The sequence below is a fragment of the Phoenix dactylifera genome, chromosome 4 (genome assembly GCF_051530095.1).
Source record: "Phoenix dactylifera cultivar Ajwa chromosome 4, Ajwa_hap1_PhDact_Kaust_v1.1, whole genome shotgun sequence".
Taxonomy (NCBI): Eukaryota; Viridiplantae; Streptophyta; class Magnoliopsida; order Arecales; family Arecaceae; genus Phoenix; species Phoenix dactylifera.
The window spans coordinates 42,651,131-42,677,466 of NC_143193.1; the positions used below are offsets into that span (position 1 = coordinate 42,651,131).

At 48.7% G+C, this 26,336-nt stretch overlaps 1 protein-coding gene across 3 annotated transcripts; it reads right to left on the reverse strand.

Annotated features, from left to right (window-relative positions):
- Positions 1–300: 300 nt before the first annotated feature.
- Positions 301–25,925, reverse strand: LOC120107624 (centromere protein X). 3 transcript variants are annotated; one of them, XR_005509335.3, is made up of 6 exons: positions 25,591–25,925; positions 25,404–25,487; positions 4,312–4,348; positions 3,653–3,706; positions 3,448–3,568; positions 301–655 (listed from the first exon to the last, which is right to left on the reverse strand). XR_005509335.3 is itself a non-coding variant. In XM_039120977.3 (6 exons), the coding sequence occupies exons 1-5, from the start codon at positions 25,612–25,614 to the stop codon at positions 3,449–3,451; spliced, it is 303 nt and encodes a 100-aa protein (XP_038976905.1). In that variant the 5' UTR covers positions 25,615–25,910; the 3' UTR covers positions 301–655; position 3,448. The 3 variants fall into 3 exon arrangements, 2 of the variants coding, with proteins under 2 accessions (XP_038976905.1, XP_038976906.1); XM_039120977.3 differs by having other exon boundaries at positions 3,448–3,552; positions 25,591–25,910; XM_039120978.3 differs by lacking the exon at positions 3,653–3,706 and having other exon boundaries at positions 3,448–3,552.
- Between the last annotated feature and the right edge of the window lie 411 nt (positions 25,926–26,336).

Genomic DNA, 26,336 nt, shown 5'->3' on the forward strand with positions numbered 1-26,336 from the left:
CACACAGAGTCATCCGGGCGTGGAACATGCGATTCCCTGATTCAATCGACGCCCGCGCATTTCGAACCCGAACAACTCGGGTGGAGTCCAAGCCTCCTTACCACCAAGCTACCACCTTGGTGGCAATAAAATGACTGTTCAAACCTTTACAAAACAAAGAAAAAATGTTCTAGATAGTTTTCTTCACCTCCTAATTTGAATGATTCAACACGGTGAAGATGGGTCAATCAAAACTGTTCAACAATTCTCATTTTCAGTAGACCGAGACTGTTGAAGCCACGACTAATCTAGTTTTTAAACTACCCGCAACACATTCATAATTCTCTCATAACCGGTGAAAATAACCATAGTTTTTAGCAGGGCAAGTATTTAATCAATGAAGTCATTCAGCTTCCTCCTTTAAACTAGAGAAAAACCGAGGAATATATAGGATCTAAGTCTTTTCTACTTTAACAAAGTCATCCTCCAATTATTTTCCTCCAGCCACCGGGACAACTGATCAACCAGCAGACTCGGTCAGATGGAGGACTTGCAGCTTAGTCCAAATCCACGTAGGTAGTCTGACAATGGAATTCCAGGCTGACTGAAAACAAAAGATGGGCTTTTCTTTCTAGTGTCCAGCCTCAAAGTGCCCTTCTGATTTCGCCATCAACAGCTGCAAATTTTGCTTCATTACAAATCATGAAATAACAGCAGCAAAGAGGGAAGAAGATTTGTGATACAACAAATAAATTTATAAAATCATGCAGTTTTCGGCATCAAAAATTTCTGGAAAATATGCAATTATTCTCCATTGATTTAATTTTTTTAGTCAAAACTTTTTCCAGGTTTTTCTAACCTTTATTTTCCCTAAAGCTGATCATCTCATATATTTCTAACCTCTATTTTCTGTGATCATCTCATATATATTTTGTTCTAATGATTCCTCTTCTAATGCCGTAATGTTTTTAATCATGGTGTCCTCTTGATTCCAACCTACATCATATTCCAAAACTTCACTTCTTTATTTTTCAGATTATGAACTTTTGCTTAAATAAAATATTCAAGAATTCCAGCTTTGCGGCTGCACACAATGAACAACCAACACACAAGAAAAGTGTAAAGAAAAAGGAGCATTAGCTGGTTTGATTAACTGATCATCCATAAGCCAAACATCTCCTATTCATTTTTCAAGCACAATAGAGATGGAATATTTCTATTTCCCAAAGTTCGCCATCAATATCGGACCTCATACCGATACCATTTTATTACAATACTGGTACGCGGTACGATACAAGATGGCAAGATGTACCGAGTATTAGAACGATACGAGACTACATACCAATTCAGTACCGATACAATACGGTATATCTGATACGGTACGGTATGTATGGTACGGTATAGTACCGACCGGTACGGCAAGCCTTGCAATTTTCTTAGAACCAAGAAAATATATTTGATAATTTTTTTTGGTCAATATTTAAATGTCTTATTGGCATTGTTCTTGAGATGTCAATTTTCGGCCCTGTCACTTTGTTTTTTATAATTTTTTATAATTATTCTTTCCTTGAGTGATACCAAAGAATTTTCTGTTAAAAAAATAGCAAAGATGAAAGATTTTGATTCTCATAAAACCAGACTAATAATTATCATAAGAATAGTATTTAGCATATGATATGCACGCGTCTTGAGAAGAGAGTACAATATGAGAGGGGAAAATAGGCCAGATGAGTAGCTGGGGGGAATCTAAGGGGGAGGGAGGAAAGCAGACAACTTAGAACTTAGGACACTTGCTCTAACATTTGAAGGTCATGATTAGAGATACATGGATTCTAAGGCAGTTTCTGGAATATGATTCTAGAGCATGGTATGTTGTATCGGCTCGAACCAAGCGATACAGGGCATACCATAGCATACCGGTTCAGTACCAATATCCGGTATAGATGGCGTACCGACACTCAGTATGCAAAAAAATATTTCGTACCGTATCGTAGCAACACTGTGCTAGTGTGGCACCAGTACGAAGTCCGATATCGAGACGGCAAATTTTGTTTTAGAGGTTTACTAGTTTATCGAGACCCTAATCATTTTATTCTTCTCTTTCTCAATAATTATTTTTTCTCTTTTCTAGTTGTATTGGAACTCTAGGAAGGGCAATCTAGTTGCAGAAAGAAAAGGTCTAGCAACAAAAAACTGTTGTAGTCAGTAAGGGTTGGATCGTTGAAGCTTCAATCATTGTAATAGTATAGATAACTATTTGAAAGGAAGTCCATCAACACATATAAACATCTAGTACTTCACATTCTTCTATGACACCATCCGTCCGCATTGCACATTGCACCTTGTATTTTATCAGACTTCTTCCTTTTGTGGAGTATTATTCGTGTAATCCTAAGGGAAAAATATTAGCATCATCTCAACTCCCTCCACTTGAAACATTCGATTTGTTGTTTAAACATTTTTCTGTGCCATCTATATTTTCCGAAGAGACACCAATATACAAGGAACCTGTTGTATGTAAGACTAAATGCTTAACCAACTTATATTGGTCAGCATTTGAAATGCACTAAAAAACAGCTTTCATCTCTTGGATATTCACTTTACTGATTTGACTTGGCTTGTAGATGTCACTAGTTTAATGTATTTACCTCAAGCAAGATTGGATCTTCTAACTTACTAGATTAACATTCAAACATTGTAAGAGTTTTACTAAATAAGTACAAAATAAAGGCATAATTACATCATATTATAGTTTGATCCAAAATTCATTGTCTTGGTACCGAACGTCGTACTAATGCCACACTAGTACTATGTCAATATGGTACAATACGGAATCTTTTAAACATACCGGGTATCGGTACACCTCCCATACCGGATATCAGTATGGTATAGTATGCCTTGTACCATCCGGTTCAGGCCTATACATCGAACCATGGTTTGATCATAACTCTATGTGTAATATGCTATATTGTGTATTGAAGTAGAGTAACAAATAAAAAAGAGGCAAGCTATCAATTTCTCTCCCTCCCGGCTCTCCCTCAATGACCACGCCTCTACCCCACCCCCCACCCCTCTCACCCAAAAGTGTGTATGTGCATATAATACAAAAAATCCACACCACTACTAGTTTAGAATCAATACTGAAATATCCAAATTCAAAAGTCCTCAGTATCAAAAATACCTAGACACTAAAAATTAGATGTTTTAGAGATTTCCCGCTTGAGTATCATGTCGTAACAAAGTGGACAATTTTAGTAGTGGACAACATTGATTTCCTTTGTAGTTACAGAAGCTTCAACATCAAATTAACTGAATTTTGTTCCATATGTGTTGTCAGATGTCTAGATTATGATTAGTGGTTCAGATTCTCAATCTGTAAAGCACAAGCACCAAATATTTAAGAGATCACAGGAAGTTTTCTGTTGGTGCAATTAGACAATTATAATTGTCATCGGTGCAAGGGAATACCTTAAAAATCCAGAAGCAATTGTGGAAGTACTCTCTCTAAATGAGTAGGTTCAATTTTATTAATACCCTCTGCTTCAGCTATCATACCAGAACGCTGCACAGCCTCTGTCAAGAAAAGAAACTTCTCAATTAATGGAAGTAGCATATCTGAGAATACTACCTTACAAATGAAACACAAATATATAAATTACTTTAATATTCACACCTGTGACAAAAATGCGAATGAGTTCACAACTAAGCTTTAGAGCATTTGAATTAGCTGCATGGAGAAAGGAATGGTTATATGCCAATAGTTTAGTTTAATGAAACCCCAATCAATAACTACAAATGAAGTAACAAAAGTTTGAAATATTGTGCAGCACTACTACTGAATTCGTCATAAAACATGAATTATTAACATGATACAACAATAACCTAGAAAAGTAAGCCTTACTGATATAGCATCCAGTGTTTGACCTCCTGGGCCAAGAAATAAAAATTTTCTTGTTAGATCACTAAAAATCTTCACTGGTTGCACATGTGCTCATTTCAGAGGGCCATCTCTGGCTAGAGCCTAAAGGCTCTAAAGTCATTGTAATATTCTGGCTAATGAAGGTGCTAAATAATAAGATAACAGTGTTTCTTTTACATAGATACCATAACATAATGTAAAAATAACAAAAACCTAAAAAAAGGATATAAGCATGAAATCCACATAGATAACTATTTCAAATCAGGTAATGATCTACTCAAGTTAACAGGAAATACTCATTTATGGCTAGCAAGAGACTGACCATAATTTTTTTTTCAAAACATATTACGATAAAAAAAAACGTCATTAAACAGGAAGCAATTTTCTATATTTAAAAAAGACATAAAAAATACCAGTAGTTTGTCGATTCTTTTTTGTTCTGTCACCTACCTGCAAATTCACAAGAAATTCACATTGAAATTATTCATATATTACCCTCATTTATATATATAAATGTGTTTGTATGTGTGTGTATTTGTGTGCGTTTGTGTTTGCATGCGTGCTTTTGTGGATGTGTGTCTGTGTGTGTGTGCGAGAGAGAGAGAGAGAGAGACTTAATAACATCTGGACAAGATTAAAGCTATGGATGCAAAATAAATCATGGGCATTTAAATTAAAAACCATTGGTCATCAACTATGATAATTATCTAAAACAAAAAAAAAGTGTTCTAGATACCCCTTACAATCATCATGTGGACATAAAATGGACAGTTTCATTAGAGATACCATGCTGATATATAAGCAATAGAAATTAAGAACCCAAGCTAGTGACCTTGTATTGCTCCTCTTCTTTCAGCCAACATTGTGCTAGACCCTATGATTAAGATAACATTGCAATGGTGGCTGTATGCATGGCAAGTTCAACCATTTCTCCCTTGCTTAACAATAACAAGAACACTGAATAAAAACAGTTTCTGGTGGCAACACCAACAGAAAACAGCAGTTAAAATAGTGGAAGCATGCTATGGTCAAGGAGATGAAAGTGACTATGTTAATTGTTTATATCATCTGTTGCTGGTGGTCCAAACCGAGAACGATTGGCACAGCGGTGTGAACGGGGTTCCGTTTGGGTTGCCTTGGTTGGTGTTGATTGCGCTCCACTTTCCACCGGAAAACCTGCAAGCAAGCCTCGCACCACCACTGGGGTAGTGGGGGCCCTCCGACGATCAAGTCAGAGGAGATTGGAGGAGAAGGAAAGATAATAGTAGCAAGTAGGAGAATGCTCTGGAAGTTCTTGCTTACCCTCCCCCTTCTCCCCCCAGCCGCCTATATACCAGGCTGGGGGGTCCTTTTGGGGGGTTGGTCATCGTGTAGCACGATGGAGCTGCCACTGACATGGCCGTTACAGGGCGTCGTGGGGCAGCGCTGGGTACGGCCATAACAGGGCGTAGTGGAGCTCCGCTTTGTACGGCTGTTACAGGGGATCGTGGAGCAGCGCCGGATACGACCGTTGCTGGGTGTAGTGGAGCAGAGGGCCGCGGCGTGCCTCTGGGAAATAGCCTGTCGTTGTCGAAAGATGTCCGACTCGGGGTCGGGCTGCGGAGACGAAGATGTCCGACTCGGGGTCGGATTGCTGGATCAAGGGGCTGCCGACTCGGGGTCGGGCTGCGGAGCCGAAGATGTCCGACTCGGGGTCGGATTGCTGGATCAAGGGGCAGCCGACTCGGGGTCGGGCTGCGGAACCGAAGATGTCCGACTCGGGGTCGGATTGCTGGATCAAGGGGCAGCCGACTCGGGGTCGGGCTGCGGAGCCGAAGATGTCCGACTCGGGGTCGGATTGCTGGATCAAGGGGCTGCCGTAGTCTTCCTGGGCGCGCGTGCCGGTCACGTGGGGCATGGTGGCTAAGTTCCCCCGTAACAGTAGCCCCCCACTTCCGAGCCTGGAACCAGAAGGGGAACGGGTGAAGGGAGTGATGCTTCGTGATTGCCGCCATCCCTCGGAGAGGCGCGCGCGCTTCGAGCTCCCCGCCTTCTTTATGGCGTATGGCGGTTGTTGCTGACCTGGCAGTCTGAGGATTTCGGCGGACATCCCTCCTTAATGGCGTCGATTCGCCTTTGGGGCGCGAGCGACCCTTCGGCAGCCAGGCGTCCTCACCGTGGCGTCACCCACCTTTCCGCCTATTTAACTGGGGGCCCTCCTCCGTCCGCCTCTCTCTTTACAGACATCTCCGAGTTTCTCCTTTGCGCTGCCGCCATTGCCGTCGGACTGTTCGCTTGCTCCTCCTTTAACGTTCTCGGAGCCGTTCTTCCTTTTCTTCCGGTGAGTTGCCCCATTCTTCAATTTAAGGCTCTCCATACTTTCTCCTTTTGTATTAGGGTACTCCAGTCGTTCCGGTCCTTTCCCCCTTCTTGACCCCGTCCTGACCGTAGATTCACTGGCCATTAGGGATGGGCGAAGTGAGAGCAGACCGCATTAAGTCGGAGCTGGTCGCTGAAGACCTAGATAGGTTCGTGGCTCGATACCACCTTCCCGAGGCCTGCAATGTTACGCTCCCGGGGCCTGAGGAGAGGATGTCCCATCCTCCTCCAGGGAAGGTTGCCATCAACGAGGGCATTCTTCAGGCTGGGTTTCGCTTTCCCCCCTCGGACTTAGTTGTGCAGGTGCTTCGGGGTTTAAGAGTGGCGCCGACGCAACTGGTGCCGAACTCATGGCGCGCCCTGACGGCCTTCCAGGTTCTCTGCCGCATGCACGAGGTTCCCGCCACCCTGAATGTCTTTTGGGAATGCTACGGCCTGAGCGGCCACCCCCAGGACAAAGGGTGGTGGTGCTTTGCAGCGCGGCGAGGGTGCGGCCTCATCAAGGAGGCTCCTTCCTCCATTCACGGCTGGAAGGAGCGTTTTTTTTTCGTTGACGCAGATCCCTCTTGGGGAATCAGGGCTACCTGGGAGACGCCGATGAAGTCCCCGATTGGCCTATCGAGGTTGTCGAGGGAGGAATCCGATGGCGTCGCCGTCTTGAAGGGGTTGGTTGCCGAGGGCCGGCTCCCCTCGGTGGCTTGCCTTATTTCCGAGGATACCTTGGTGAACGTTGGTCTGAGCTCGGTCCCCACTGACCGTGAGCCCGCCACCATTTCTTTTTTTTAGCTCTTTTCTCCTCTTTCGTCTCGTTCTTTCCTTCAGTTTCTCAACCTCCGACCACCTCGTCCTTTTTGCAGAGATCGACGACGTCATGCGGTCGGACAAGGCAACGGCTGTTGGTAGGACGTCCCTACTGGAAGCAGTCCGGAGAAAGAAACGAGCTCCTCCGAGCGGGGCCCCACCGGCGAAGAAGTCCCGCCGGCAGGCGACTCCGACGCCGACAGACGGGTCCGGACCCACCGATCAGGGGGACGCCGCGGGCGCGGACCGGGAGTTGACGCTGTATCAGCCCTCCGATGCCGAGACTACCGTTTCTCCGGAGGCATCACCCGGGCGCGGCCGAGATGGACGGGTCGGACGTGATCGGTCCCCAGCCCAGCCTTTGACTCGGTCGGCTCCGGATGATATGAGGAGGGACGCGCCGAGGCCCCGGCCGAGCGGGACCCTGTCAATTCCAGGGGCGGTCCCCGCCCCGAGCATGGTCAGCATGACTCTTCCCCAAGCGATGGGTAAGGGTAAGGCTGCAGAACCACCGTCCGACTCCGGGGAGAAGTCGGGGTCGGCCTTCACTTTCGCCGGCGCCCGAAGCCTCATCGAGACGGTACTGCTGGAGAAGGACCGCAGGCAGGTTCGGGAGATGAGGGTCCCTAACGTTGGGGCTGCCAGCTGCGTCTGTCTCATGTCGGTGAGTGTTCTTTCGGTCGCTTTCATCATTTATAGGCTCTGTTGATCCCCGCCTGACGCCCTCGTTTTTCCTATCTCTTAGCTCGCCCAGTACATGATCCGCCTGGAGGAGTGCTACGAGGAACAGGCGAGGCTTCTGGCGAGGGCCGAGAGCCAACTGAAGGCAGTAGAGGAGGGAGGTCAGGCTGCGGCGGGGAGGACGACCAGGGACCTCGAGATGAGGCTCCGGGTGGCCGAAGAGCGGGCACTCGGCTTCGTCACCCTCGAGAAGCAACTGTTGGAGGCTCAGGAGCAACTCAAGGTTGCCTCGGGTCTCGAGGGCGAGATCAAGAAGGCGGAGGAGCGGGCCGAGAAACAGTCCCGAAAGGCTGCCGACTACCGGGAGAGGTGGGAGAAGGCCCAGCGGTCAGCCGACAATGCTCGCAACCGAACCCGGTCTCTTGAAGCCAAGGTGGGCGAATTGGAGTCGGCCTTGGAGAAGTCCCGCGCAAGCGACCAGGAGCTTCATTCGCGCCTGGAGGAGGCTGAGGCTGCTCGCATTGCTGCCGAGGCGAAGCACAAGGAGGCTCAGGCTGATCTGCTGAGGGTCTCCTCCGAGGCAGACGACCGGATTGTGGCGAAGGTCTTGGAGGCGAAGGCTCAGATTATGGAGCGGGCAGAGGCGGCGCTGGCCGAGAAGAGTGCGGAGATCGGGCGTCAGGCGGTACAGGCTTATCGTCAGTCCGCCGAGTTCACCCGTGATATGTCGGAGGCGGTACAGGCCTATCGTCAGTCTGACGAGTTCGTCCGTGACATGTCGGACGCGGGGTCCGACTCCTTTGTCTTAGGCTTCGAGGAAGGCCTGGCAAGGGTGTCGGCTAAGTACCCCGAAATTGACCTGAGTGGGATCTCCCTTCTCGACTCCCCTCCGGCACCATTGCCTGCTGCTTCTCCAACCGTCTCCCTACCCCCTGCGGACGTGGCCGGCGTTCCCGACCCGGGGGTTCCTCCAAGCTGACCTTCTGTATTTTCGTTCTTTTCTTTGTGTGTTGGCGTTTTGCCAAGTTGTATGGGTCTCGGCCCTGAAACAATGAAAGTTAATGCAAATAAAGTTTCTTCATTTCACTTTCGTCCTTCTTTTTTTTAACTCTTGGTAGCGTCTCGCTGACTCCCGACTCTTGAAATTCTTCTGGCGCTAAGCCAGGCTCCGGGGGTTAGGCCTCAGGAACTTCCGCTCGTTGGTCGGCCAAGGCTGGCGCAAGCCGAGGCGACCGGTCGGGGCTTCAGGCTAGTCTGCTCCCGGGACGATCATCGGGTTAGCCTGGCATCCGAGGGCCGTGCCTCGGGAGATTCCGCTCGTTGGTCGGCCAAGGCTGGCGCAAGCCGAGGCGACCGGTCGGGGCTTCAGGCTAGTCTGCTCCCGGGATGACCATCGGGTTAGCCTGGCATCCGAGGGCCGAGCCTCGGGAAATTTCGCTCGTTGGTCGGCCAAGGCTGGCGCAAGCCGAGGCGACTGGTCGGGGCTTCAGGCTAGTCTGCTCCCGGGACGATCATCGGGTTAGCCTGGCATCCGAGGGCCGTGCCTCAGGAGATTCCGCTCGTTGGTCGGCCAAGGCTGGCACAAGCCGAGGCGACCGGTCGGGGCTTCAGGCTAGTCTGCTCCCGGGATGACCATCGGGTTAGCCTGGCATCCGAGGGCCGAGCCTCGGGAAATTTCGCTCGTTGGTCGGCCAAGGCTGGCGCAAGCCGAGGCGACCGGTCGGGGCTTCAGGCTAGTCTGCTCCCGGGATGACCATCGGGTTAGCCTGGCATCCGAGGGCCGAGCCTCGGGAAATTCCGCTCGTTGGTCGGCCAAGGCTGGCGCAAGCCGAGGCGACCGGTCGGGGCTTCAGGCTAGTCTGCTCCCGGAATGATCATCGGGTTAGCCTGGCATCCGAGGGCCGAGCCTCGGGAAATTCCGCTCGTTGGTCGGCCAAGGCTGGCGCAAGCCGAGGCGACCGGTCGGGGCTTCAGGCTAGTCTGCTCCTGGGATGATCATCGGGTTAGCCTGGCATCCGAGGGCCGAGCCTCGGGAAATTCCGCTCGTTGGTCGGCCAAGGCTGGCGCAAGCCGAGGCGACCGGTCGGGGCTTCAGGCTAGTCTGCTCCCGGGATGATCATCGGGTTAGCCTGGCATCCGAGGGCCGAGCCTCGGAAAATTCCGCTCGTTGGTCGGCCAAGGCTGGCGCAAGCCGAGGCGACCGGTCGGGGCTTCAGGCTAGTCTGCTCCCGAGATGATCATCGGGTTAGCCTGGCATCCGAGGGCCGAGCCTCGGGAAATTCCGCTCGTTGGTCGGCCAAGGCTGGCGCAAGCCGAGGCGACCGGTCGGGGCTTCAGGCTAGTCTGCTCCCGGGATGATCATCGGGTTAGCCTGGCATCCGAGGGCCGAGCCTCGGAAAATTCCGTTCGCTGGTCGTGCGCCTGGCGCTTGCCGCCCGACGGGATTTCTCCGTGGCCAGCTGCGATCGTGTTTCTCCTCCTCTCCAAGCGTCGCCTGGGGAACACCAGATGGGCATTAAATGCTAATTGAGGGGTTACCTGGGAAATCGGATCGCCAGTTGCTGCTTGCGAGGAGTGTCAGTTAAGCGGCCGCGATACGCGCGTTCTTCGAGGCGGATGCGGCCTGGGCGCGAGCGGAGATATGTGGACCTAGGGGTACAGGCCACCCGGAGTGTCCTGCACAAAGAATGCGATTAAGGAGAATAACGCTTAGGAAATCGCGGGAAGATACGCCTCGAGAGCCGGATCGGCTCCGGATTCAATGCGCCCGCATTTATTGGAGCCACCCGCAGCGGAACGACCGGGGGGCCGCAGTTTGGCTATAAATATAGGTGCAGGTGCGATGGAGCCTGCCAAGCCGGAGCTGTTCAGGTTGCCATGGATCGTGGGCCTCCTCTCCGGCGCATGGTTGAGAGACCCCTATCGAAGGAACGGGAGGCGCGCCCTTCGCGACTTCCGCCAACTAGCCGTTTCATCTGGGATCAACAAGGAGGTTCTCCCCGGCGGAACTCCGCTCTAGGCGTTTCATCCGGGATCACGTCTCCCCTCCTTGAAGTTCGGCCTCCCGATTGAGCTCCGCACCAGGCGCTTGATCCGGGACCGCGCCTCCATATGCTCTTCTCCCTTGTATTCCTTCTCTCTCCTAACACTGGGGAGGACCGGAATATCCCTTGGAGGTGGCGTTCCCCTGGAGGCAGCGGGAGCTTCGTCTGCGGCGGCTCCTCGTCTTTTTCGTGAGGCGTGGATGGCGCCTCTGGGTAGGAGCAGTGTGGACTTCTCCTTCGTCCACTTCTTCTTCATCCGCGCCGGCTCTTCGTCTTCTTCGTGAGACGCCGATGGTGCCTCCGGTTGGAAGCACCCACTTCCGGCGGGATTGCAGCCGCTTCGGATGGAGGTTTCGAGATCCCAGATCTTCAGCTCGTCGGAGTCTCCACCTCTTCTTTACTTTCTTTACACCCTAATTCCCCTCTGAGAATTCCTTGTAATCACACGAGCACGCCATTGTAACCAGAAATTATTGAAATGAAAAGTGTTATACATTTTTGAACTGTCTTTCTGGCATTGTCGTTCTACTGGTAATACATCCGCAGGTTAGCGGAATTCCAGCTCCTTGGAATTTCTCGACCATCTAGGGCCTCCAACTGGTAGGAGCCAGGTCGGTTTACCCAGCGAACCCTATACGGGCCTTCCCAATTTGGCGCTAGCTTCCCACCTTCCGCAGGTTGAGATGCTTTAGCTCGCCTTAGCACCAGATCTCCGATTCTGAAAAGCTTCGGTCGGACCTTGGAGTTGTAATATCGGGCCACCCTCCGCTGATACATCGCCATCCGAACCTGCGCCATTTCCCTTGCTTCTTCCAAGAGATCCAGGTTTCCTCGGAGTTGCTCCGAATTGGCCTCGGGTCGGTGCGCGGCCACCCGAGGTGAGGGGAGTCCGAGCTCCACGGGGACAACGGCTTCCGTGCCATAGGTTAGGTTGAAAGGCGTCTCCCCGGTAGGGGTCCGATGCGTGGTCCGATACGCCCAAAGGACGTTCTCGAGTTCTTCGACCCAAGCTTGCCCCGTCCGACCGATTCGCGCTTTGATTCCTTGGAGGATTGTCCGATTTGTGACCTCGGCCTCGCCGTTGGTTTGGGGATGCGACACAGATGTGAACCGATGCTCGATCCCAAACTCCTCGCAGAAGTCACGGAAATGCTTGTTGTCGAACTGTCGACCATTATCCGAGATGAGGACCCGAGGTACCCCAAATCGGACAATGATGTTCTTCTTCACGAACTTCCGGACTTGCGCCTCCGTGATAGTGGCCAGCGGCTCTGCCTCCACCCACTTGGTGAAGTAGTCGATTGCAACAATCAAAAATTTCCGCTGAGCTGAAGCGACGGGGAATGGTCCGAGGATATCCATTCCCCACTGGGCGAAAGGCCAGGGTGCAGTGATTGGCGCCAAGGGGACAGAAGGGACTCTCTGGACGTTGGCGTGGCGCTGGCAGGCGTCGCATTTCCGTACATGATCCTTTGAGTCCTCCAACAAGGTAGGCCAATAATAGCCTTGCCTCATGATCTTGTGCGCCAAGGACCTAGCCCCCAAGTGTGATCCGCAAACGCCTTCGTGGACTTCGCCGAGGACGTAGGTCACTTCCGAGGGGCGGAGGCACTTTAAGAGGGGGGCGGTGAACGAGGTCCGATACAGCCTCCCTTCATAGAGTACGTAGTGGGCGGACTTCATAACAAGTCGCCGAGCTTGATCTTCGTCTTCAGGGAGGATCCCTTCGGCGAGGTAGGCGACAAGCGGGTCCATCCAAGACGGCTCCGGATCAATCGCCATCACCGCTCCAGCCTCGCCGATGCTCGGGGCATCCAGGGTCTCCAGGTAGATCGCCCTCGACAAGTTGTGCGCGTCTGCGCTCACTAAGCGGGACAACCTGTCGGCCCTAGCATTTTCACTTCTTGGGACCTGCTGGATGTCGACACTGCCGAGGTCGGGAATGAGTGCTTGCACCTTCCGGACGTAATTCTGCATGGTCGGGTTCCGGGCTTCGAACTCCCCACGGACCTGCCCGACCACCAGCTGGGAGTCGGTGAAGACCTTCAGGCGCCGGATGCCGAGCTCCTTGGTGAGTTTGAGTCCCGTGACTAGGGCCTCGTACTCCGCCTCGTTGTTGGTCGCTGGAAATTCGAACCTCAAGGCATACTCGGCTATCACTCCATCTGGACTGGTAAGGACCAGCCCGGCCCCTCCACCTTCGGGGTTCGACGACCCATCGATGTAAAGCGTCCAAATCGGGAGGTCGAGGCTGGGTGTTTCCGGCGACCTAGGTTCCGCCTCCTGCACCGTGCACTCAGCGAGGAAATCCGCGAGCGCCTGGGCCTTGATGGCGGGTCGGGGCTGGTAGCGGATGTCGAACTCACCAAGTTCTATTGCCCACTTCACCAGCCGTCCCGCATTCTCTGGATTGCTGAGGATCTGCCGCAGCGGTTGATCGGTCAAGAGGGTGACAGAATGGGCCTGGAAATAGGGACGAAGCCTCCTGGTCGCGGTCAGCAGCGCGAAGGCGATCTTTTCAGCCTTCGTATACCGCGTCTCGGCATCCCGTAGGACCCGGCTGATGTAGTACACAGGCTTCTGGAGCTTTGCCTCTTCCCGAACCAGTACCGCACTGACTGCAGTTGGGGAGACCGCCAGATAGAGGTAGAGCATCTCCTCTTCTTGCGGCTTGGACAGCAGGGGAGGAGACGCCAAGTATTCCTTGAGCTGGTCGAATGCTGCTTGACATTCGGCCGTCCAGAGGAAGTCTTTCGGGCGTTTCAACACCTTGAAGAAAGGTTGGCAGCGTTCGGCCGATTTTGCCACAAATCGTCCGAGCGCGGCGACCCTCCCAGCGAGCTCCTGAACCTCCTTCACTTTGGTCGGAGGGGACATATCTTGGATGGCCTTGATTTTGTCCGGGTTGGCTTCGATCCCCCGCTGGTTGACAATGAAACCGAGGAACCTCCCGGCCGAAGCGCCAAAGGCGCACTTCGCTGGGTTCAGCTTCATGTGAAACTTCCGCAAGGTGGCGAAAGTCTCCTCCAGATCCGCGATGTGCTGGTCTGCATGGCGGCTCTTCACCAGCATATCGTCCACGTACACCTCCATGTTCCGGCCGATTTGCTCTTTGAAGATTTTGTTGACGAGGCGCTGGTAAGTGGCGCCAGCATTCTTCAGACCGAAGGGCATTACCTTGTAACAGTACAGCCCCCGGTCTGTTATAAAGGCAGTTTTCTCCTCGTCCTGTGGAGCCATCATTATCTGGTTGTAGCCGGAGAAGGCGTCCATGAAAGACAGCAGCTGATATCCGGAAGTCGCGTCGACCAGTTGGTCTATCCGCGGAAGCGGAAAGCTATCCTTGGGGCATGCCTTGTTCAGGTCGGTGTAGTCGACGCACATCCTCCACTTTCCGCTCGCCTTCCGGACAAGTACGACATTTGCCAGCCATTCGGAATAGCTGACCTCCCTTATGAATCCTGCCTCCAAGAGTTTGTCTACCTCCTGGTCGACCACTCGGATCCGATCCGGGGCACAATGTCTCTTCTTCTGTTTTACCGGTCGGTGGGTCGGGTCGATGTTGAGGGCGTGAGAAATGACCTCCGGGTCGATCCCAGGTACATCGGCCGCCGACCAGGCAAACACATCGACATTGGCTCGGAGGAATTCCACCAACCGGGCCCGAGCTCCCAGGTCGAGATTGGCGCCGACCCGGATCGTCCTGTCCGGGCGACCTTCCTCGAGGGGAACTTCGATCACACCCTCGGCCGGCTCCCCGTGCCGCAAGGCCACCTCGTCTCTGGCGTCGAGGGACTCGACGCTTAAGGCTTCTACGGGCTTCTTCCCTTTGAGAGTTGCTAGGAAACATTGCCTTGCGGTCGGTTGGTCACCTCGGACCTCTCCAATCCCGGCCGCCGTGGGGAACCGCATGAGCAAGTGGTACGTAGAGACCACCGCGCGAAGGGCGTTCAGTTCGGGTCGTCCGAGGATAGCGTTGTAGGCCGAGGGAACACGGACGACCAAGAACCCGAGCCGCACCGTGGCTTCTGCGGGTGCAACGCCCGCAGTCACAGGCAGCTCAACGACACCTTCGGCCGAGATAGCGTCACCAGTGAATCCTATGAAGGGGGTGGATGTTTTGTGCAACAATTGTCTGGACAAGCTCATCTTTTGGAAGGCCTCGTAAAACAAAATATCAGCTGAGCTTCCACTATCCACAAGAACACGCCTTACATCATAGTTTGCCATAGTGAGGGAGATCACCATGGCGTCATCGTGGGGGGTCTAAACCCCCTTTACATCTTCATCACAAAAAGTGATTACATTACCGACCCTCTGCCTCTTCGCGACGGCTGTCCCTGACGCTTCAGTCGAGCCCCCTACGTTCCTCTCGGGCCGGGGGCAGCCCCCAGTGATAGTGTGGATCACGCCCGCAACGGGTCGATTCTGCTCCCGAGGCTCCTGAGGGGCCGGGTCGGCCGGACGCGGGTCTGCGGGGGGACGTCGGTCGTTCACATATCGACCGAGACGCCCTCGACGGATGAGAGCCTCGATCTCGTCCCGAAGCTGGAAGCAGTCTTCGGTGTCGTGGCCGTGGTCCCGGTGGTACTCACAGTACGCCCGAGAGGGCCTCCTCCCAGGAATCTTCTTCATCTGTCTCGGGACCGGGAGGTCCTCCCGCCCCTTGATTTCCATGAGGATCTGGGCCCGGGGAGTCAGGAGAGGAGTGTACCGGTTGAAACGTCGGGGCGGAGAACGAGGGCGTAGGGCGCCGTGGTTCCTCGCCGGCGACAGGCTCCTGCGCCGACGTTGAGGCGTCGGGCTCCTCCTCTGGCGTGCCTCTTTTCGCCTTTTCTTCCCGAGCTTTGGAGGGATCTCGGCGGCCTCCTTGCTCCGGTGGGCGGCCGCCTCCTCGGCGTCCGCATACTGGTTCGCCCGGGACAACAGCTCCGGGAAGCTCCGCGGCAGGCGTTTGTCCAGGGAGAAGGTGAGTCTGCCCTTTCGGAAGCCACGCTTCAGGGCTGAAAGAGCCACTTCCTGGCTCAGGTTCCGGACTTCCAGCGTAGCCTTGTTGAAGCGGGTAAGATAATCCCGCAAGCTTTCTCCCTCGTTTTGCCGGACATCAAAGAGGGAGTCGGAGACCAGTCGCCGCCGGCTACTGACGGCGAAATGGGTGATGAAGAGGCGAGTAAACTGGTCGAAGGACTGGATTGAGTTAGCCTCCAAGCCGGCGAACCACACCCTTGCCGGGCCACGGAGGGTCGCCGGGAAGGCCTTGCAGAGGAGAGGATCTGATGCTCCGTGGAGGAGCATAAGGGTCCTGAAACTCTCGATGTGATCCCGCGGGTCCGCCCCCCCGTCATAGGGCTCGATCGCCGGCATTTTAAACCCCGGCGGATTCGGGGTCCGCAGGATCCTCGAGGCAAGCGCCGGCTGGGAGGAGATCTCCAAGTCGGCGAAGGGATCTTTGGAGTGGCCCTTCAGGACCTGGAGTTGTCGGTGGAGATCGTCCACCCGCCGGTCCAGGGAGCACGACCGATGGGTGGGAGACAAGGAGCACCGAGAGGGGGACCGACTGGAGCGCGGGTTCCTTGAGGACTGGGGGGTCTGGGAACGCGCCCGGGCCGGCCTCTCGTACCCCGCGCAGCTCCGATGGGAAGGTCCCGGCAGAATGGACCGTGCTCGAGAATCTTCCTCGCGCCGGCGCTCCTCCCCATGGGAGAGGAAGGAGCGCGGGTTGAGGAGGACAGGCGAGCGCTCAGGGAGCAGCGGCTTCTGGGCCCGCTGCGGCGCTCGAGACATCACACCCTGCAGGTTCTGCACTGCCTCCGCGAGGGTACGAACCTGCTGGGCTAACTGGTCGAACTGAGCGGCTTCGACCATCTGAATGGGGGGTGGAACGGTGGAGTGTTGCTGAGAATGTGTTGGAGACGCAGCGGCCTCCCGGCCGGAGGCGCGAGAGGCCCCGCGACCGGAGGCATTGGAAGCTCCACGACCACCTCGCCGTGCCATTACGATCGCTCTGAGATTCGTCCCTTCCTCTAGCGCCAACTGTTGCTGGTGGTCCAAACCGAGAACGATTGGCACAGCGGTGTGAACGGGGTTCCGTTTGGGTTGCCTTGGTTGGTGTTGATTGCGCTCCACTTTCCACCGGAAAACCTGCAAGCAAGCCTCGCACCACCACTGGGGTAGTGGGGGCCCTCCGACGATCAAGTCAGAGGAGATTGGAGGAGAAGGAAAGATAATAGTAGCAAGTAGGAGAATGCTCTGGAAGTTCTTGCTTACCCTCCCCCTTCTCCCCCCAGCCGCCTATATACCAGGCTGGGGGGTCCTTTTGGGGGGTTGGTCATCGTGTAGCACGATGGAGCTGCCACTGACATGGCCGTTACAGGGCGTCGTGGGGCAGCGCTGGGTACGGCCATAACAGGGCGTAGTGGAGCTCCGCTTTGTACGGCTGTTACAGGGGATCGTGGAGCAGCGCCGGATACGACCGTTGCTAGGTGTAGTGGAGCAGAGGGCCGCGGCGTGCCTCTGGGAAATAGCCTGTCGTTGTCGAAAGATGTCCGACTCGGGGTCGGGCTGCGGAGACGAAGATGTCCGACTCGGGGTCGGATTGCTGGATCAAGGGGCTGCCGACTCGGGGTCGGGCTGCGGAGCCGAAGATGTCCGACTCGGGGTCGGATTGCTGGATCAAGGGGCAGCCGACTCGGGGTCGGGCTGCGGAACCGAAGATGTCCGACTCGGGGTCGGATTGCTGGATCAAGGGGCAGCCGACTCGGGGTCGGGCTGCGGAGCCGAAGATGTCCGACTCGGGGTCGGATTGCTGGATCAAGGGGCTGCCGTAGTCTTCCTGGGCGCGCGTGCCGGTCACGTGGGGCATGGTGGCTAAGTTCCCCCGTAACATCATCTATACCAGAAGAAAAGGAATATCTGAGGGAACCAGCATCATACGCAGCAATGACAGTCAATTGAACTAGCAAATGATGAAAGTTCACATCTTCCTATAATAAGATAAAAAATATAACGCTAAGGTTGTCAACAAATATAAGAAAAGAATATAGACTAGACTTATCGACAAAAATATCTCCAAAAGTCTCTAGAACTATTATATAATGATTATGGAGTAAGATTGGAAATTTTGACCATAAAAAGTGAATCATTCTAAGTGGAATTGTTAGAAACCATAGAGGCATATGGATCTTCGTAGCGACAATACAAGTCTTTAATAAATTTTGATAATAAAAAAAAAAGTTAAAAGAGCAAGCAAGTTCTTTAAGTTTTAAATGGATGCAAGTTAATTTTGCAGGTAGTGTTACCAGAAGAGAATAGTTGCTGATTTCGGTCAAAGTCAGTTGTCCAACAGCAGGCCTAGTCTGCTACATAAGATTGCTACATGTACATTTGGAGCACGCATCCATTAAATATAGAAATAATTTTCTCTTGATAGATTTCTTGACACCTTGCTCTATCAATGCAACCAAAGACTTCAACTCAATAGGGTGTCAAAATATCATACCTTTTCAAGCATATATTCAAAATACTTCCAAAGCATTACTACATTACTGGTAAAAATGGTGAAGCCTTTCAATATGTAATATTACATCTTGCCTAACAGTTAGCAGCCTAAACCTTCAACAGAAGAGACAACACCACATATTACATGCCTATGGTGTCTAACCACTATCATATCAAGTTTCTTCTGCTTCTACCTTGGTTCTATCATGGTCAACTTTCATCATAATGTTTATTTTTTGGTATTATGTAATCAGCATCGTTCAGTACCTAGTTCCACCAAAATGTCTCTTATAACTGGGTTTGCTTTATAAAAGCTACGCCAATTAATCCTAACTTAACTTATATCCCCTTCCATAGCAAGCTTACTAACACTACTTTTTCACCCAGATCTTATTTAATGCCTATATTCTCTTTTTAGACCCTTCAGACATATTTGAATATTCCTTTTCAACCAACCTCCATCCCAAGTAAGACCGCGTTGGTCCATGATCAGTTAGCAGTCAATTACTGTCAATTTTGAATTCATTAATGTCTTCATATTTAATTTTGTATTTCTAGAGTTTGCAAAACATCCACCTCCTCATCATCCTCTCTGTGCCCAAAATGCACATGTAAGTTCTCAAACTGTTGTCATATAAACCTTCTTAAGCATCAAGTTAGATTAATACTAATTTTTTATATGATAGCTCTTTTCATTATCGTTCCAAAAATTGAACAGTATAAACATGATCATACCACTTCTTGAATAGAAAAAATAGATGCTCTATCTTGCAAATCTTTGATCCATCAGTATCTAGTTACCAACAATTTAGTCACATTAAATCATCAATATCATAATATAAAGTGGTGACTCAAAAGCTTTAATGCCAAAAAGACGAAGGCCACAAAAGAGACTTTTCAGTCAGAAATTCTTGCAAATAGAAGATTTATTTAAGCATGTGGGCAGTTTTTCGACAAAAATAACCATGGAACAGAATGAAATTGCAAAGTTCATATCTATCTTACTAACAACTGAACGATAAGCAATAGGAAAACTAGATAGTCACAGTTCTCTGTTTGAACAAGAACAAGGTGTTGCATCAGGCCCCTAGATTCGCTGAGGGGGATAGGAATGTGCTTTACAGGGGTGTCATGACAAGAAAGCATTAAAAAAAGGGGAAAAAATAAAAAATAAAAGACGAAACTTCTTTTAGATCCTGCTTTAACCAACTTCTTGAACTCTAACTTTGGCTTTTTAAGGTATTACAATATGGTTAACCGAATAATTCAAAATATAGAAAATGTGAGAAACAAACCTATCTCAATAGAGAACAAGCTATTTTCACAAACGTAGTTGTGGGAATCAGGGTCAGTTCGGCCATAAATCTTTTTTTATACTTGCATGGTCTCATACCTGATATTGGTGAATGGTACGCATATTTTTTATACTTAAGATTAGGTTTAAGCAATTATCTTTCCATTGGGAACCAAATATGAATGATTTCAAAGGTTGAGATCTTAGTGTCAAAACCAAATCAGGGTAGGCCTCCTGTGCTCATGCAACCACAAAAGAAGGAAGAAATTTTACTTGCACCACATTTAGCTCCTACATCATCATTCTCCCTTTGAGCTTTGTTACACAGAACATACCAACATGTATAACAATCAGATTCAACGGTTGAACCACAAAGTGCCCAAAATGGTGTCTCAGAGGAGGCTTCTTCTCTGTATGACCCCTAATGTAGCATACTGGGTAGTGATGCCTTACCACAAACACAAATGGCTCAGTCATTCAAAATGAATAGGTTCATAATTGTTTGTGTCTGAGCTATATTATGACCCAGATCTCCATAGCCAAGTAGGACGGCTAACAAAAGGAGCAGCCAATTTCCATCAGCTGTACCAAATCATGATGCATCTAAAATACTCTAGATTACATGACAAAGGCAGCAAATCTCACATAAGATTCCTTATTGAACATTCTCCCTACCCAAAACTTTACCCATTCAAACTCCATATCAGGTAATGGTGTTTAAACCCTCCCAAGAAGATTGCATTTAGACCAAATATTACATGTTCAGCAATTAACCAATTCAATATTTCGTTCCTTTAGGTAACAATATCAGTACGAACACGAAAGCAATACAATTCTGAATCACTAAAACAGAAGAAATAAAATCGAAAATGTGAAAACTATTTTGATTCTATTTAATTCTACATGCTCATGGAAATAGCAATAACAAAAGTATGCGAACAGAGGTCAAGATCTAAAATAGGTTCCAATAAACTCTTATTATCTTCAGTACAGCAACATCAGGATGTGAAAGATGCAATTTCCGACAAAATGGCAGCAAGCACACATCCATCAGTACTACCACAAAATTATATCCTCTGCCTCTTAGCAACTAATATAAAACAAAAAAATTATTGTGGGAAATTCTTAATATTGTTTTAAAGACCCAAGAGAATAAACTTCCATGATAACATTGGATGATTGCATCCTAACAAAAGATGTTAGCAATCAAAGGAAGTAGCACATGTCCTCAGCAAAATATAAGCGGTCAAATAAAGCCAAAGAGGTAATCAGTTTGGCGAGTTTCTGAAAGATTCAGGTCAAGAATGTGGGATAATTTGATGTGATGTTCATGATAATTGGTCTGAAAGCAATTTCATGGTTGAAGATCCAACTATATGTATAAGACAACTGCATATTTTGGTTTTTCATGCTCATCATTACTGTCAGATACAAAACAAGCATTTTCACTCAACATCTTGGCTTAGACTTCAATGCTAAAACCTTTAACTCAACAAAAAAGATACAGATGTCATCCTTGGTCAACATTCTAGCCATAATGCTTCCAAACCTTTTACTCTATCAAGTATCACCTATTGTTACAAAATTCCCATCATGAATCATTTTTCTAACGTGATTTCCAAAATGTTGTTTTGTAATTTTGAATTTGCATTTATTCATATTCACTATATAATCAAACCAACAAGAGATGTCTCATCTATTTGGATGAAAGAGAAGATTAATTCTATATACATCTAGATCTCCTTTTAGAACAAGCTTCCTCACAAAATGTTGCATTCCTTCAATCCAAGTAAACTTTGGCATCTGTTTCTTGTTTCACACTTCATATGAGACCTTAACACCATAGCTTGACAAATTAATTTAAGCCTTCATTGCAGATAATAAGATATCTAGAGGGAGCCAACTCGTGCAACTGGTAAGAAGAAGAGAAGAAGAAGTAGAAGTAGATAAAGAAGAAGATGAAGATTATGATGATGATGTGAGAATCGGCCTAATTGGGCCCATCCTAAATTGAAGTCGGTAATGCCCACCAACTTCAATCGAAAAAATTCAAAAAATTTTGGGATTGAAACATAGGAGGATGTGTTCCTCCTCTGCTCGATTCCTAGGCCGTTGGGATAACACCGCCCCTAGCCGTGGCTAGTGGGGATTCGTCGGGCCGCTGCAACCAACGAACAACCGGTCGGATCTGCCGATAAGCCGAGCGTATCTTCTTCCCTAAAATCCTCTATAAAAACCCCAATTCTCCTCCACTCGATCCACTATGAAGCTCTCTCCTTCCTCCTTTGGTGGCCGGCATGCCACCCTGGCCAAGCACCACCGCCTAAAGTCTCCTCTCTCTATTTTTTTTGTTGCCCTGTTTCTCTGTTTCGAGACTTATATCACTGGAATCCGCCCAAATCCACCACCGCAGTCGATAGCCGCCGCCACTACAGCTCGCCGGAGAGCTTCTTCACCCCTCTTGCTTCTTTCTTGGCCGAGAAGCTGCCATCGAGGTAACTAGGGGCGTTGTCCCTCCTCTTTCTCTATTTTGGCTAAGCACGACGGTTCCCACCGACCGTCACCACCATCTCCGGCCGCAGCCGGGGTCCTTGGACGTCATCGCCAAGGCTACGCCGCCGCTGCTGGCTCCTCTTTGCTCGGCCACCAGATCCCTGGCACCCACCCTTCTTCGGTCTCCTCTCCTCTCTTCCTTCTCTTCCTACTCTTCCTCCTCTAGTTCTTTCTTTCTTTCTATTTTATTTATTTATTTATAGATTAAGCTCTCAAATCCTCTTTAATCTCTCAAATCCTCTTTTATCTCTCTTGACTAGGTCAACCCAAACTGACAACCAAACCCAAACCTTTGATCGAACGCAAACTGAAACTCTCCCTCCTCTTCCTCTTTCTCTCTCTAAGCCAGGCCCAAAGATCGTAGTTCAAAGCCCTGACTCTCTTTACTCAGATCTAAGTTGACCCTTAGGTGAAGGCCCTGAACTACTCTAGTACCCGGGCGGCATACCGACTCTGTTCCTCAACCTTGTCAGGTTACCCCAAAAATTTGGTTATTCTTAACTTTTATTGAGCCACTTAAATCATAGCTCATCTTGATCAGTTTAGTTCACCTTGTTCAAACCAACCCATGCACTGCCCTTGTTTGACCTCCCTTTCCTTCACCCTAATTTGGACATGAGGTCGTATTGTCCAATAGTATTTTAATTTGTAGCTTTGCTTGACGGCTAAGATAACGATAAATTAATGATATTTTAATAATATTAAAATAGAAAATCTGACCCGCCTAACTCAAATATGATTTTGAAGCAAGAAGAGGTAAGGAACCTATTGCTTTAAAGTATATTTTTCAAATTTTGGTAAAAAGATAATTAGTTTATTGAATATAATTGTTATATTTGTTTTATACTTGGCCAAACGAGTCAGGCATATTTTTGTTACAATAGTAAAGTTTTTTTTAATGTTATGTGTTAAAATATATAAAATTTGAAAAATATGACTGGATAAATTATGAAATTTGTTTCATATATATGTATTCTCAGCACAGCTACGATCTGGCCCGCCAATGGAGATTATTCGTCGGCCCTGTCTTGGACACTGAAACCACCAACGGTTAAGAATAGTGATATTTGGTACTTTATGCATTCTGACCCATGCTACTGGGTTACATGGTCATAGCCTAAAGTTGGATTTTTAGTATCAATTTATGAAAATAATAGTAAACTTTAATAGAGACATATACATTATTCGAGAATTGATTTATTCTCAGTCAATATCTTGCTCTTTAACTAATTATTTGGCATACTTAAACCCTACTTTGGAGTGTTATGTTGCTTACTGGGCTAGTATAGCTCATTATTTCTTCTTTTTTTATTTTTCAGATCCAGATTCATGATTGCTTGGATCTTGGAAGAGTGCATTAGATCTTCTGAAGATATTTTGAGTTCTAGTTAGATTATTTAGACTGGTTAGAACATTTTATTTGATTTGAATAAATAGTTAAGCATATGTTGACTTATATCACTTTGGAACAATTGATTGTAAGAATTATTTGTATAAGATCTTGATTTAATTAATTTTCAAAAATTATTGCTTTGATATGATCTATAGCCTTGCATGCTTGTATGGTCCGCCATGCAGGTATGCGGCGTCTGTTATGCTCTGAGTTCGGGGCATGACAGATGATGATTTTTCATTCTTTCTATCCAAGTAAACTTTAGCATCCATTTCTTGTTTCACACTTCAAGTGAGACCTTCACAACATGTCTCCACAAATTAATTTAAGCTTTTGATACAAATAATAAGACAATATATCAAGGTTCGTCGTACCGGTACTGGTAGGCGTACTGATTGCCTACCGGACCGGCATGATTTCGGTTCGGACCGGTTTAAACCGGTACTGAACCAGAACACTCTTCCCCGCCGGAGCCGGGGAAGACGAAGAGAACGAGAGAGCGAGCGGGGGGGGGGGGGGAGGGAGGAGAGGAGAGGCCGCCCGCGGAGGGCCGCGGAGGGGCGGGGGAGCCCGAGGACGCGGCCTCGGTTTTTTAATTTGAGGATTTTTAAGTGAAGTCGACTACCGTTTTGCCGACTTCACTTACAAATTCCTAATTTTTTTTCTGTTGCCACATCCCTATTTCTTTTAAAACAGGAGACACGACCGCAGCCTCGGCCTCGGCCTCCGCCGCGCCCCTGCGAGCTCCGCCACCACCCCGGCCTCCGCCGGCCCCCCGCAGCCCTCCGCGGGCGGCAGAGGCCTCTCCTCCCTCCCTCTCTTCCTCTCTCTTTCTCTCCTTCTCTTCGTCTTCTCCGGCTCCAACTGGATTCGGCCCGTACCGGTTTTCACCACTCTGGCGTACCGATTACAGGCCAAACCGATCCGAATCGGCCGGTACAGGCCGGTTCGTCAGACCATGCAATATATATTGAAGGTGACAACTAGTGCAATTGGTAAGAAAAAGAAGACGAAGAAAAAGATGGTGGCGATGGTGGTGGTGGTGGTCAAGGAGGAGGGAGGAAATAGACAATAATGATTCTGATCATCTAATCTTCAACTATGGTCACTCATAGACTGCACTTGCATCTTATTCATTGGTGATTTTGCTGTGCATTTACCTCTCTATCTTCATCTTCATGCCTGTCTTTTAAATCATACCCAAGTGACTTCCTATGTCCTATCAGCATTGTTATCTAAATATAAAACTCCCATTGCAACCATTACAAGGGTTCTGAAAATGCATAGCTGCTACATACAACCTGCCTGATACCGCAGCATTTAAGCACATTAGTCCATTCCATATGCTCCTATCAGCAAAGAAAGTACTTAGTATGCCACGGAAAAAAAGGGTGTGAAATACACCTTTTCATCTTTCTTAGCGAAATGGTTGATGGATCACTCCATCTTTACAAATGAAAAACAAATGGACTGGTACCTTTTGCGCAGCATCGTCCAAAACTAATGAATATTTTTTTTCCTTTTGGAATAGTTATTCTACAAATTCTTTCTGTTTCTTGTTTGGAGGGTTTTTTTTTTTTTTTTTTGAACAACTCTAAGCTGAGGGTTTTCTGAAAAATGGAGGCAGAAATAAAAGGTCGTCTTATCTAAGAACTAATTTATTCCATCTTCTCCTCGGAATAATTATTCCAGGAACAATAAAGTGACCAAAAAAACTACTCCTCCCTTATTACTATACTATACACCTGTTTGGCAGGATCAGATTATTCCAGGCCTTAATCCTACTTTTTTCCCGAACCAAACACAGCCTTGGGGATTTCGTTCAAGATAGCAAATACATAGCAAGCGTCTATAAGATTCTTGCCAGTCTATTCAAAATCATACCTCGACGTCCACCACTTCAATGCTTTCATTCCTCTCGGTTGCTCTTCTGCTCCAAACCAGCTTGAAAATGGAACAAATTAGTTCCTGCGACGTAGATGATCAGTAGCTGAGAAAATATTCCAGAAATTATGGTTGCTCGGAGGCGAATCAAACAGAAGGAGATAGAGAAGGGTTTTTAAAGACTCACAGGATCGAAGGTTTCCTCCTCCATCCGGATGGTTTGAAGCCGGCGTTCAGAGTGGCCTCTAGGTAAATAATTGATACGATGACGGAAGGTGCTCCGTCCCGATCCCGGCGGCGGGCCGCAGGCGCGGAGGGAGAACGGCGGGGGTGGTGGAAGCCGCCCTCCGGCGTCCGCCTTCTGCGGGCGGCGGCGTCTGTGCCTCGGCGGATACCGTGGAGGAAAAGGAAGAAGAGCGTGGAATTACGGAAGGAGAGTGGGATTTAGCGATGAGTGATCGCTCATTCCGAATCCCTGTTCCCCGTTTTATGAGCAACGCCGGACCGTTCATCACACCGGAAAAAGAACCGAGCGGCCACCCGAATTAACTAGAATTGAATATATATATATATATATATATATAATTATTGATTATTTATTGTATAATTAGATTACAGCTAAATCAAAATTCTTCATGGAATAAAAATTTATGCCAAATACCAAGTATGAATATAATAGAATATGTAGAGCAACCAAACTCACTGAAAATCCAGAAATATTGTTCATATGTTTATTTTTTTGTAACTTCGGTTCTAAATATAATCACACTAGAATATATATGCGCGCGTGCGCGCGCGCGCGCACACACACATATATATATATATATATATATATATATATATATATATATATATATATATATAATGTGTATGTACCTACATGTATAATATGTATATCTATATTTTTTGTGGATGTAAACTTTTAAACTATTA

What these genes read in the sequence shown, in the direction of transcription:
- LOC120107624 (XM_039120977.3), bottom strand. Translation starts at nt 25,614, where the DNA reads ATGGAGGAGGAAACCTTCGATCCT. An exon ending in AGGAGGAAACCTTCGATCCT is followed by an intron (nt 25,488 to 25,590) that starts GTGAGTCTTTAA and finishes TCTACGTCGCAG; the next exon opens with GAACTAATTTGTTCCATTTT. An exon ending in TTGAAGTGGTGGACGTCGAG is followed by an intron (nt 4,349 to 25,403) that starts GTATGATTTTGA and finishes GTGAATTTGCAG; the next exon opens with GTAGGTGACAGAACAAAAAA.